Here is a 13,821-nt window from a genome sequence, read left to right as displayed (position 1 = left end):
CGACGGTGTCGTCAGCAAACTTGATGATGGTGGTGGAGCTGGTAGTGGCCACACAGTCATATGTGTACAAAGAGTACAGCAGGGGGCTCAGAACACACCCCTGGGGGGCTCCAGTGCTGAGAGTGGTGGAGGCTGAGACATGTCCGCCCATCCTTACTGCCTGTGGTCTGCCAGTTAGGAAGTTGGAGATCCACTGACACATAGATGAGCTGAGTCCCAGATGCTCCAGCTTGATGGTGAGTGTGGAGGGAATTATGGTGTTAAATGCAGAGCTGTAGTCTATGAAGAGCATTTTAACATAATTCCCCCTTCTAGTGTCCAAGTGAGTGAGTGATGTGTGGAGGAGATGAGAGATGGCATCGTCTGTGGAACGATTTGGACGGTAAGCGAACTGTAGTGGGTCCAGTGTGTCTGGTAGTGAAGAAATGATGAAGTCTCTGACCAGGCGTTCAAAGCACTTCATCACTACTGAGGTGAGGGCTACAGGGCGATAGTCATTGAGAGAAGCAGGGTGGGGTTTCTTCGGGACAGGAACAATGATGGACTCTTTGAAGCATGTGGGGATCACCGACTGAGATAAAGAGATGTTGAATATCTCAGTGAACACAGGAGCTAGCTGGTATGCGCAGTCTCTGAGGATACGACCTGGGATGCCATATGAATATGATACAAGTATGGCAACGCGGTGGTGTGGTCAGCACTGTTGCCTCACAGTAAGAAGGTCCTGAGTGCTCTCTGATGCTGTAGGAACAGGGCTTTTATTTTAAACGCACATACAGTGCAGGCATATATAGAGCGGTGTTACAGTTATGTCAAAATCTACACAGATGCATCAAAGAAGACAGGCGAGCAAAGCGGGATATATTTATTGTTCCTGAGTTTCATGTCAAAGTAAGGAAAGGGATCGGTGACAGTTTATTAGTGCACAGAAATCGTTTCAGTTCTGTCAGCTGTCCAGTGGACTGAAGACGCAAGACCAGTAAGATCAGTGATATGTTCACACTCATCATTGGCTAGTTTACAAGACAGTGACTCAGACAGCAGGTCAGACATTCTGATAGAGATTCAGCAAACACTGTACAGAGTCAACGACATGGAGCTCAGAGTCACCACCTTATGGGTACCATGGGTATCAGTGGATTGGTTATCAGTGTTAGCAGGACAGAGATTAAGAGCAGAACACAGCAGAAAATGGAAGAAAGATGTCAAAAGTAATGGGAGGAAAACACGTTTTACTGTCAGAAATATGATGCTGAAAGAAGGCAGCTGATCCAGAAGCTCGGTGATATGGAAGTGGAGATGGACTCGAGTATTATCAGGCCATATTTAGTTTAAGACGAACTCATTCTCCACACCGGCAGGGGGCGGTAATACACCATTTTGCTGTTTGCCAACCGCCAACAAATGACGAAAAAGAAAGAAAGCCGCAGACGAGGAAGGAACAACGTTGGCTGTCAACACACCGGGACTGTTTATCGGGACCGTCACCATGCGTCTGCTCTGTAAGACACCGCGGATTTACTCACACGTGTGTCAGCTCAACCTGCTGACGCAGCAGAGGAAGAAGCATCTGTGGAACCAGGTACGAGCTGCGTCCATGGCTGAACATGATGCTAATGGTAGATACGAGCCACACTCACAGTGACCTTTATGTCCACTGTAGTTCTGGAGATTATCTCACCTCCCGGGGCTTCGTCCGTTCACTAACCGCACGCTGCATCCCCCCTGCCGGCCGTCGCACAGCGTAAGTTCAGCTTTTACTCGCTGGTGATTAGTTTAAACTGAACATACTTAATGACGGGTTGTAGTTGTCACCGAGCTTCTCGACCATCTCCAGTTTATCTACAAATGTTCGGTCTGGTTTTTACAGAGACGGCACACACACACACACACTATGTGACAAATCAATATGAACTGTATCAAATTTAGGCCTGTTTAAACTCTCCGTCCTGACTGAGGAGTTGTTCAAATATTATTACTTCTATAGTTGAATATTATTACAGATATTGACTGTTTGATGGTGTAGCGGCTATCGGAGCCTTTTCCTGGACCTGTTGAGCACGAAATAAATACTGTTGCTGACCCTGCAGCAGAGCTTTAATGTCTGCTCTGGCTCAGCACCAGTGTCGGCTGCACAGGCCTGATGTTTGGTTTCATGATGACGTCGTACATTATCCTCTTTCATAACTGCCACAGTCTCAGTGCAGATCAAACAGACACGCGTCCCCTTGAGTTCTTTGAAGAAACATTCACTCTCCCACCGTGTCTGAAATTTTCTGCACTCACTCTTCTACTTTTCGCTTCTTTGGTTCTGACCTGTTTAGTAACTTGGGGTACATTTCTTCTGTGATTGTCGTTTTTGGTGGAGCAACTGACTTGATCAACAGCAGCTCCCCCTGGTGTTAAAACTAAGAAGTGCAATACACTCAGGCAAAAGTTGAAGTGCGGCCTTATTCTATTCTATTTATGAAATTACTTGCGGGCCAATTAAAAATGGACCGCGGGCCGGAGTTTGGACATCCCTGCTATAAACCATATTAATGGAAAATTCAGCTTAAATGAGTAATGTTGTAACACAATAAACATCCTCTTTATTGCATGAGTGTGTTGCATCTGTTTGCAACAAGCCTGTGAAATACTGGGAGAATATATTCTGGAAAGATGACACCAAAGTTGAACTCTGCCACAGGCGGCGAGAATGCCTCAGCCAATCACCTGACCCGAATCCAACTGGAAAATCTATGGAAAGACCTGATGCTCAGAGTTCATAGAAGGGCCCACAGAACCTTTGAAGAAGTAAACAAAGTTTACGGTTAGAATTAGCTTATGTCTCAGTCCAAAATCAGGGAGTGCCTTGCACCTCCAAATTCAACACTTTATTAAGGATAAAGTGCGTGTCACAAATGTTTCACATCGAGTGATTTCATCATCTGTCTTCAAATGGGAAAACAAACTGTAACTTTCAAAGTTGGCCATAAATACTCTATAAGGTGCATACATGTCAGAAACCAGCTGAGCATGAAGGAGAAGAGTAATTAAACAAGTTTGTTGGTGTTTTTCTATTTCAGTGGTTCGGGAGCAGAATTAATGGCTGCAGGTGGAGCAAAACCATCTACCTGAATTCACAGAGCCAGAAAAAAGTCACCCTCGTGCATGTAAGGTAGGGCTACCACAAACGATTATTTTGATAGTCGACTAATCAGATCATCATCCATTGGACGTAAAACTACAGCTTATTGCACCAGCAGCATCTGCTCATATAACTATCATTAGCTTACAGCTTTAAGTGTTTAAGGTCTGTGCTAACTAAAAATAAAGACAAGATGATAGTTTATTAAATTTTAATGAAATTTGCAGATTGTTTCGGTGAAGTTTAATGAACTCCTTGCTATCTAAAATATAACAGGACACTGGAGTATATTCTGAGCATCTCACACTTCTGATAATCAGCTGTCTGCTTGACGTTTATTCAGCTGTGTAAAAACTATAACTTTAATCTCAGCCAAACTGATTTACTCAGGAACAAATAAAATACTAAAGAAAGCCAAACAATAACATTTTAAGTTATCTAAGTGACTCATATATATTTAACCTGAGTAGTGAAAGACGGCGGTGGGTTTGAAAACGATTTGCGGGGAGTCCGGTGTTCTCACGGCGCTAGTGACCTAGCCCCCGGCTCGCTATCGAGCTAGTGGGTAACAGATGTCTCCGAAAACGTCGGAGCGCTTTTGAAAATATGTGGTGTCCTGATAAACTGAGCAGATATTTGAGGTTTACACAGCTACATTCTCGCCTGAAAATATGTTAAACGTTTATTTTGTGACCCAGAAAGAATAATAAGAGTAATATTAAAACTAACTAGCTGCCGCCATTGTTAGAAACTGCGCTGGGCCGCGCTATGAATTCTGGGACGCTGCTTCTTCTTCTTCGGGGTTTAACGGCAGCTGGCATCCTTGTACATGCAGTGCTGCCATCTTCTGTTTCAGTCCGTTATTACACTCTTAAATCCTGCTACTTATTCCTGCGTCTTTTGTGATCTTACAAAGCTTCAAACGACGCGTCGACTATTAAATCAGTCGTCGACGATTTTGATAGTCGACGTAATCGTGACTAGTCGACAAATCGTGGCAGCCCTAATGTAAGGTAACCAATATTTTGGTTTTTGTTTTTCTCCTTAAGCATTGCTTAAGCTTTGACTACTTGAACTCATTTATAACTTTGTGTCATTCTCCAAAAGTGAACTGTCTGCGGCAGCATATGAGAAGCTGGCCGATGAGACATTGGACGCTCTGGCTGATTACTTTGAAGACCTCACAGATGAAGCTTTTACTGGGGCCGACTATGATGTTCTCCTCTCTGTAAGTCTATGGATGTTGTAAAGGTTGCTAACTGTGAAGTGAACTTTAATGGTAGCTGTAATAAATGATGGCAGAATGATCTAAATGCTTATTTACAGAAACTAAATGATGAACATACAATTACACTGAGGCTGCCACAAACACTATTGTATTGTACCATATTTATTTGACAAGGTTTTAGCTGTTAAAATGAAGTAGATTTGATTTAGTTATTAAATATAAATCAAACCAAAAGCAACACCAGTTTATTCAGTATAGTGTTAATATCTGAATGAGGCCCCGGGGCCACTTTGTAGTGGAAAGGTTGGGCCCCGAGGTAGAAAAGGTTAAGAACCCCCATCTTGTCATCTGGGCTTTCAGTGATCAGTGTTGAGGTGATTGATGTGTCCATCTAATCATAATGTTTGATATCCCCATCCCTCACTCATCTCCTAAACAAACCCACACCGCCTCTTTTCTGCAGCCTATGACGTCTGAAATCTCCTTTAACCACCTTTGAATGAAACCTCTCCTTGTCGCTGTAACCGTGATGAGCTGCTTGCATGCTTTAGTTCAGCTTGTACCAACAATGCACAGACTGCATCAATTAGAAACTCAGCCTTGGGTAAATAAAGTCCCTCGTGCTGTCAAGCAGAATGAAAATGGAAGAAAGCTCAGCGTTGTGTTTAGAGATTGTCTGAATAACTATCAGGCAGAACGAGTAAATGAATTTTATTACAAAGAAGTCTGGGAATCCTAAAGTCCTGTCCAACACAATCAGCTCTGTCCTGCATCCCACCACGTCTGAGACCGCCGCACACACCTGTGAGGATTTTAAAGGTTCTTCACTGGAAAAATGAATCCTATCAGAGAACGTCTTCTGCTCCCGTCCCCAGAGCCTTCTGAACCACCTACGTGTTCCTCCTTTCTCACCTACTTCAAACCAGTCTCATTATCCCATCTTACTGATATAGTAATGCACATGACACTTGCCCTGTGAAAGTGTTACCTACACCATTTCTCAGAGAAGACAGTCGTCATCACGTTTCTAACATCCTTTGTTAGCAGCAGCGTCTGAAATGGAACTGTTCCTCTTCTAAACAAGCTGCTGGTTTGGACCCGTCAGTTCTGTCATTTTCAGATACTGTTCTGGATACATTCAGTCTGGCTTCAGAGCAACACAGTCTGCTCTACTGAAGGTGCTCAATGCTTTCGGCTGCTTTAATTCTTCTAGACCCGAGTGCAGCGTTTGACACAGTTGATCACACAATCCTATTAAACCATTTGAAGACGTGCGTCGGCATTCGAGGCCCTGCTGTAAGATGGTTTGCCTCTTGAGAGCAGAACATACTCTGAGATGCTGGGTAACACGTGTTACCCTGCTACACTCGCTTGTGGAGTTCCTGTTTTATTCTCCCTTTACTTGCTCCCATCAGGCTTCATTTCTCAGAAAACACAGAATTTCTTATTACTGTAATGCAGACGATACATCGTTGTATCTCTGTCTAAACCCAGGCGTTGATAGCACATCGGGTAAATTGCTACAGTCATTTTAAGCTTTTCAGTCATAGTCACCAAAATCAAACAGAAAGGGAGTGAAACAATTTACGTTTATTGCGATAAACTTTACATACATGTTAAATAAAATTAAGATTAGTTATATTCCATGTAGATGTTTGGTCAAAATTGCTTTGTTAACGGATGAAAGCAGAATCGTTTTCTTCTGTTTCTTGTTTGACAGAGTGGTGTTCTGACAGTGAAGCTGGGTGGAGACCACGGCACCTATGTGATCAACAAACAGGCGCCAAACAAACAAATCTGGCTTTCTTCTCCTACCAGGTGAGACTCGAGCTTTGTAGCACTTCATGGTAATATGAGTAACTGGAACCCAACAATGTCTCTGTTCAGTTTACACAGTTCTGTCAACATTTTCCACTCAGCTGTTTTGTTTTTTATAATTCTAAATGATTCCTAAGATGCCAATAAGTGACTTATGTGTTACCAACATAACCAATCTGGTCAGCTTTAAGTAATAAATCGCTTGATTGATTAACGCAGACATGCAAATATTTCATTATTGTGGTGATTAAATCCTGTATTTTGACGCTCTGGTTGCTAATTGTTAGTACGTGCACTCACAGTTCACCACATTCATGTGTCATTTATTTCCTTTGCAATGTCTGGTTTTCCTGACATTTCCATTCACACAAACACAACAGGTGACTACATTAAGCACAGTAGAAACCGTTTGGCCCTTCTCAGCAGCAGCAGCTGAACAGAATTACCTTTGACCTTAAATAACCCCGCCCCTGCCTCTTGCACAATCACGCCACCTATAAGCAAAAGTCCTGTCCATTTTCTCCGTCACCACCTGTTAGTTGTAGCTCTCTTGCACATCAGCCAATAGTGCCGACCTCTCTTCTTCTACACAGCAAAATCCCCACTGTGAAATTGACACTGAGTGTTAAAGTTAACACTAGAAACGTGTCTGTATGTGTCCACACTTGAGTTTAAATGAGCACTTTTCAACGTGTTATATTTTTAACACTGACCTAGTGTTTATGACACTAACACGGAGCAGTGTCAACAATATTCTACACTGTGTGTAGGGCTGTTCGATATAACGATATATATCGGATGACGATATAAAAACGTCTGTCGTTTGTTTCTTGGTGTCGCAAAATAAACTTTTTATCATCATTTTGATGGTCACTGTAGAGTTTCTTAAAGTTGTCCCTTTCTCTTATATTTAAAAAACCACACTACAGACGGACGAAGGACTACGCGTTGTCGTTAGCAACAACGACGCTGTCCGCTTGTTTATTTTCCACATGGACCTTTCACAATAAAGCTGAAGAGCCTGTTGAGATTTTCAAAATAAACTGAATCACGTGAAATAGTATGCAGAGTGTTTACGGTTTCAACTTACGTAGCACTCGACTGCAGCTACACGACGCCCAGCTGGAAACACTTCACGCAAGTTCAGCTGCCCGAGATTCACAGAATTGACAGAAAATGTAAATTTTTGTGATAAATATCGTTGTCGGGACGATAGATGTCTTATATCGGGATATGAGAGTTCGGTCATATCGCACAGCCCTAGTTTTAAGTGTTAAAAGATTAGCACTGATTAGTGTTGGTAGTACTTTACACTAAACCTGGTGTTTAATTTAACACTGAACAGCACTGATTTTCTAACACCAGTGTCATCACTGCCAGATAACAATGAACTCGCATTCATCTCTGACATCTCTACCACTGCAATTAAACGTATTTACAACCACTGTACCCACCACAGCCATCAATGACAAACACCCATTAAAAATGTAAGAGATTAATTTACAAAAATGTATTCAAACAGTAAATCATCCAGTTTGTTTCCAATCCATCCTCAATACTAAATGCATTTAAGTGATCATTGTAATACATTGTTGAGACCTTAAAAGTCAGAAGATAAGCATTATTAGTGTAACTGTTAGAGATGCAATCTTCTTTTCAACATCAGAACAAAATACATCCCGACTTGATATAAGATAAGATAAGATAACCTTTATTAGTCCCACACGTGGGAAATTTGTTTTGTCACAGCAGGAAGTGGACAGTGCAAAAGTTATGAGGCAAAAATTAGAATACAATAAGAATAAATACAGTACACAACTGTACAGAATAGAATAAAATAAAATACTATATACAGTAGAATAAGATAACCTTTATTAGTCCCACACGTGGGATATTCTATTGTTCTGTCTCTGCATACATCAAAACCGAGAACATGGATTCAGCTATTTTCCATTTTTGCTCACATTGTATTAAGACATTAAAATGGTTTTTCAAGTTGATCCAGACGGACAACATGGTGGTGACATAGTATCTGTAGACAAGCAGAAGAAGACGGCCGTAGTGATCGATGTAGCGATACCGAATGACAGCAACATCAGGAAGAAGGAACAGAAGCTGGAGAAGTACCAAGGGCTCAGAGAAGAGCTGGAGAAGATGTGGAGGCTGAAGGTAACGGTGGTCCCAGTGGTAATCGGAACAGTTGGTGCCATGATCCCCATACTGGGCCAGTGGCTCCAGCAGATCCCAGGAACAACATTTAAGATCTCCTTCCAGAAGAGCGCAGTCCTGGGAACAGCTAAGATACTGCGCAGCACCTTTGTTGTGGAAGTTTTCCATTAAATAAAGCCTGCAGACGAGCGGTGAGCTGCAGCTAACATTCTTTAATCAAACACACAAAGAACAGACAACCAGGCTTGGTGGAGAGCCTGCATGACCGCAGGGTCAGCAGAGTCTCCCTGAGCCCAGCATGGCTCTCAGTTAAAAACCTTCTCCAGGAACAAAAGGCAGTGCACAGCTGCTTCACACCATAAGGTTCACACTCCCTTGCTGCCTCCCAGAGTCCTCGAAGAGACAAAAGACTCTTCCTGTGGAGTTGTCTGCTTCCCCCAACTTCCTTACTACACCCCCACCATTTGTCTTACTGTATGAGTGTGAGACATGTGAATCCAGTGGCACCAAGGCATCATACAACAAAATAATGTGATTAATACAGAAGTAAAAGAAATTCCTATACAATCCCACCCTTTGATTCTTAAATCAAGAATCACATTAAAACCAGAATTTCTCTCCTGACATTCTGTTCATCACATCAACATTATTGTTCACTTAAAGGAGTTTCACACTGTGTATCCTCACTTCACTGTTCTCCCACCACCCTTTGTTCATCTTTAATCATCCCCACAATCTAAGCTCTCACATGCACAATGAAGTTGTGCATTGTCTCTTAAAACTTCCAGGGCCTCTCCCCTGGAGTAGCTTCACTCCAGGCCTGTAACCCTGTCATAAGAAAAAAAGACATTAGCCAGCAGTGTGTCCTGCTGTAAATCACACGATCAACCCTCTGCTGTGGAAAAAGTGATGTGGATGTTAGCGCAGCGCATCTGTATGCACACTTTCTCACAGTGACCTCTGCACTGTAAACAATACAAGGTCATGAATAAGACACTGCTGGTAAATTCACAGACACAGAAAGTGGCATTTAAGAGGTTAAGTCAGCACGGCCCAAAAGCCCATGCAACCTGCTGCTGTCACCTTTCTGCTCCTGTAAAAAGAAACATACAAACATCCACCCTTTGGTCAGGTCAAGGTGGAGGTGCAATCTTGCATACTGGTGTCAACTCAGTCAAGCTTTTGTCAGTCCAGTCAGTCCCCATTTGTTATTTGCTGACAGTAGAACCTCTCGTGACGCAATAAGTTTCTACTGCCAGCAATGACGCCATTTCAAAAAAGAAAGAAGATTTAGACTGGATCACCTCGCTGAGTCCTTTTTGGCAGGGACTTGTTTTCTGATTGTCCCAAATAAGTGGCTTCCTCCTGAGCCCATTTTCATTTTGGAGAAGCTCACTTGCGATTGATCAACATGTCGTGTAGTGCTTTCGATCCCGATCTTGCAGGCCTACTTGAAAAAGAGAAAATTGCCAAACAAAAAATCTCAGTGCACTGTTAAAATCAAAAACAATATGAAGGCCTAGTTTTAGAAGTTGTCTAAGCGTACTCTCTTAGAATGATAGATCAAAACTGGCAGGTTCAAAGTGGTACCAAAAGAAAATGCATCAATAAATCCCCAAAACTTTCATCCATCAGTCACACCTCACACAACAGCAATATCCTATTAGATGATGAGTTTTTTCCATGTACCCAGATGTGCATCATGATAAGACCTCCCCCACACATCAGGAACAAGAACCTCAATAATCTATTAGTCTCCACTCATCTGACCCCCTGCAGCACTCTGTTCACCCCTGCAATGGTTCAATCATTTTTGCCCAATATAATACTAGTTCACTAGTCTGTGCATCACTTCTTAACCTGCTAAGTGAACCGGACAAGATGATGGTAACAGAAACGCTTAAAATACTGTTTGATCTTCATGAGCTTCATTGCATGTGTGTTTGTGTTAGTAGGATTAATGCTTTTTTCTGTTTGTGTAATTTCTGTGTACCTCTCCTCTTTGCGGTGCTCCAGACACTTTTCAATTCTCCACGTAAGGCAGTCGTTCTTTCTTCCCAGTTTCATAAACCCAAATTTCATTCCCACACTAAAACAGCTTCCTCCATGTCCTCCCTGCTCCTTCCACTGTGGTCTCATCTCCTTGCAGCAGTCCAGTGAGAGTCCGTTGTCTTTCAGCTTTGTCCTGTTTTCCACTGTCTCATTTTGCCATTTTGCTCCAAAAGTGGTAAATGTCCAACTCAGGCAGTCTTTCAAAGGTCCATTCACACACAGTGAAGGTGCAGCTCGTTGGAAATGCACATCCATCCATCCAGTCGTGATGATGCCATTTTTCTCCTTGCTGCCGCTGTCTGGCACAGCTGCTGCTGCTGGACCTTTTCTTCACTGCTGTGAGCTCTTGAGGTCCATCTCGTTGTTCTGGAACTGCATTTCTGGTCTTCAGGGAGAGATTTTGGAGCTTGTGTTCTCAGGGTGACAAACACATGGAAGTTAAGCTGTAAAATAATTCAGCCAAAACTTGGCTGGAGTGTTTCTAATGATGTTAACCTATAATGTTCTTCCGACTGCTGCACGTGGAAAATTGATCCGGGTCTGCTCTTCACCTGCAAGTGACGCACTGAGACACAAAACCCTAATTTTATTGCTTATTTTCATCAACAATTCTACTAATTGTGTGTGTGTGTGTGTGTGTGTGTGTGTGTGTGTGTGTGTGTGTGTGTGTGTGTGTGTGTGTGTGTGTGTGTTGGCCTGCAGTACCAGCTTCTCCCGCTAGTTGGAAACAACTTTCACACACATTTCTACACTCCTCTTTTTTTGTTTGTTTGTTTTCCTTGTTTTTTGTTCCCCATTTTCAACATTTGACCCTGTTTTTCACTCTTTTTACACGCACACATCAACCTATTAACTCGTTCAACATTTCTTTTCCTTTCTCCACAACTCACACAGCCATTCTCTGCCATCTTACACACCACACATTTACTCAGTTCTTACCATACAGTCACGTATTGAGTTTTGTCTCTGGCCGCCCGGTGAAGGCCTGCCGCTCTACTGGATCCAGTTTCCCATTACTACACGAGGCGTCCCCCGTGAGGTTCCTTGCCTTCTACGGACCAAGGAACGAACACCGCCACTCTGCGCACTGTAGTACGCAGAAATGGACTCCGACAGTGTACCCGAACAGCTGTCCTGTGACGTACTTGGACCGAACACAGGTCTGGGCCGGCGTCTCCCCAACAGCGCGCACGAGCCAATGTTCTTGTGATGGACCGTACCCAACACAAGCCTGGGGCCTCAAACCGCCAGGATTTTCCCTCCGGAGACTCGAACTCCAGAGTCAGCCAGCGTTCCCCCCTCAGCCAGACAAAATTTATATATATTTCTCTGTTGACAAACTGGTATAATAAGAATCTGTTATAAGTCAGTATAGAGTAATGTTACTTCCCTCTTCCTTTCTTCTCTTGTGCTTACAGCGGACCCAAGCGCTACGGCTGGACAGGTGAACGCTGGGTATATACTCATGATGGCATCAGCCTTCACCAGCTGCTTTCTAAGGAGTTTTCCATTATCTTTAATAAGAACATTGACCTGTGTGGCTTGCCCTATTCCTAAAACCCTGTTAAATGCTTGGAGTATTCACAGACTCAGTGACTCACATCTGAATTTCTGTGCAGCATACACACCATCTGTTAAAGTAAATAATGAAGTTCTGTATGAAATGCTGTTTCTGTTGCATTCTTCATTCTTCAGCTGAATGACGTCATCACATTGAGCTTTTTCACCAGTCGTGAAGAAATATTGGAGTTAGCTGTTTATTTGATCAGCCTCTAAACTTGGCATCTGGGTAACTGATGTTTTCAAAGACCAACTTCTCAGTAGCAGAATTCACAGTAGCTGGCCACTTTATTAGGTATTCAACTGCTTTTTCACAGAATATCTAATCATGCAGTTGCATAGCAGCAACTCATTTAGGTATTAATATGCCCTGCTGAAATCCAGAATCAGAATGGGGAAGAAAGGTGATTTAATTACCTTTTAAACACGGCCTGGTTCGTGGTACCAGATCAGTTTGTATGAATATTTGAGAAACTGCTGTTCTTCTGGGATTTTCTCCCTGGGGCTTGTTGATGCTACAGGTCAGTGGAGAGTGTAGACTTCACGTGTTTCCCACACCTTGTTGAATCTGTGCCACAGAAAACTAGTGTATGCTAAGGTTTAACTGATAAAGTGACCAGTGAGTGTACATTGGATTACTGCAGAGATCATAGTTCAGTTATTTAGACACCACAGCTCAGAAATGTCCATCATTTGAAGTCTTGTAAGAGTTCAGTAGTTGTGGTCAGTGTGGCCACTGGAATCCAATTCTGTGAGTTTTTCAATAAAAGTAATTAAATGCTTTACCTGTCACTTCTGTCTGTGAACATGTCTTTGTAGAGTCTGTCATCCAGGTCATCTGAAAAGCATCTGGAGTTTCTAAACGCATCGTTTTCTCTCCGTTTTGGCCTCCCGTCCACACTGAGACGGTGTTTTCCCCGAAAACGCAGCGTTTGGAAAACGCTCTCGAAAACGAATACATTTGAAGACGGTGCTTTCGTGTTGCAGTGTGGACGGTGAAAACAGAGACTTTCGGAGACGCATGTTAGTCATGTGATGCAGTCATGTGACCAATTAAACAAAGATAGCGGAGGGCATTATACAGCAGTTGTTTTGTCTGACAGCCCTATTAAAGATTAATATCAGTCTGCTCCAGAGAGCTTTTCTTCTAATTCTTTAACTCTCACTCGCTTTTGCAACTTTGTACTTTTGTGTTACTCGCAGCAACAACTCCACCTCATTGTGAGTCCATTTAAAAAACTCAGGAAAGTAAATAAGCGGCAGACAGAAATGAGGCCGGTCGAATCTTCTTGCGTTTCACGCATGCGTAAGACTGGAACATAAGTGTTTTCTGGCCGTTTCAATGTGGACGCACAACTCTGTGAAAACAACTGAAAACACTAGTGTGGACGCGGAGCGCTTTCAGACGAAAATGCCGTTTTCGTATCTATCCGGGCCAGTGTGGACGTAGCCTAAGTTCATGAATGTTTCACTTGTTTCAGAGGTTTCTGCAGAACTGCAGCATGAATGATGTTTGATGACATTTTGTGTAATATTTTAACGTTTGATTATGATCTATATCAGGGGTCGGCAACCTTTCTGATGACGAGTGCATCTAAAATTTCCTCAGAAGTCAGTGTGCCATATGATTGCATTAGCAATAAATGTAATAACGCTCTACATGAACAGTTACACAATATATAGAACAACCCTATAGGATTATGTGTTTGCAGATGTTGGCAGCTGTTAGCGAATAGTTATCAGCTATTTTGAAACAAAAAAAGACTTTTTATCCATAACAGCAAATGAACTGTACAACAGAAAATACAAATGCCATTTATGGTCTCCTCACAACAATGATAAGAAAAATAAACTGGGCCAATAT

At 42.6% G+C, this 13,821-nt stretch overlaps 1 protein-coding gene across 2 annotated transcripts; it reads left to right on the top strand.

The window, feature by feature from the left end:
• The first annotated feature begins 1,404 nt into the window (after positions 1 to 1,404).
• fxn (frataxin) lies at positions 1,405 to 12,973 on the top strand. Of its 2 annotated transcripts, XM_080894937.1 has the most exons (6): positions 1,405 to 1,582; positions 1,664 to 1,744; positions 3,069 to 3,160; positions 4,238 to 4,358; positions 6,079 to 6,176; positions 11,816 to 12,966. In XM_080894937.1, the coding sequence occupies exons 1-6, from the start codon at positions 1,490 to 1,492 to the stop codon at positions 11,952 to 11,954; spliced, it is 624 nt and encodes a 207-aa protein (XP_080751063.1). In that variant the 5' UTR covers positions 1,405 to 1,489; the 3' UTR covers positions 11,955 to 12,966. The 2 variants fall into 2 exon arrangements, with proteins under 2 accessions (XP_080751063.1, XP_080751064.1); XM_080894938.1 differs by lacking the exon at positions 1,664 to 1,744 and having other exon boundaries at positions 11,816 to 12,973.
• Positions 12,974 to 13,821: the final 848 nt, after the last annotated feature.

The sequence above is a fragment of the Rhamphochromis sp. 'chilingali' genome (assembly GCF_963969265.1).
Source record: "Rhamphochromis sp. 'chilingali' genome assembly, chromosome: 10".
Lineage (NCBI taxonomy): Eukaryota > Metazoa > Chordata > Actinopteri > Cichliformes > Cichlidae > Rhamphochromis > Rhamphochromis sp. 'chilingali'.
The sequence above is the reverse complement of the archived record's forward strand: the minus strand, read 5'-3'. Positions and strand labels throughout refer to the sequence as shown.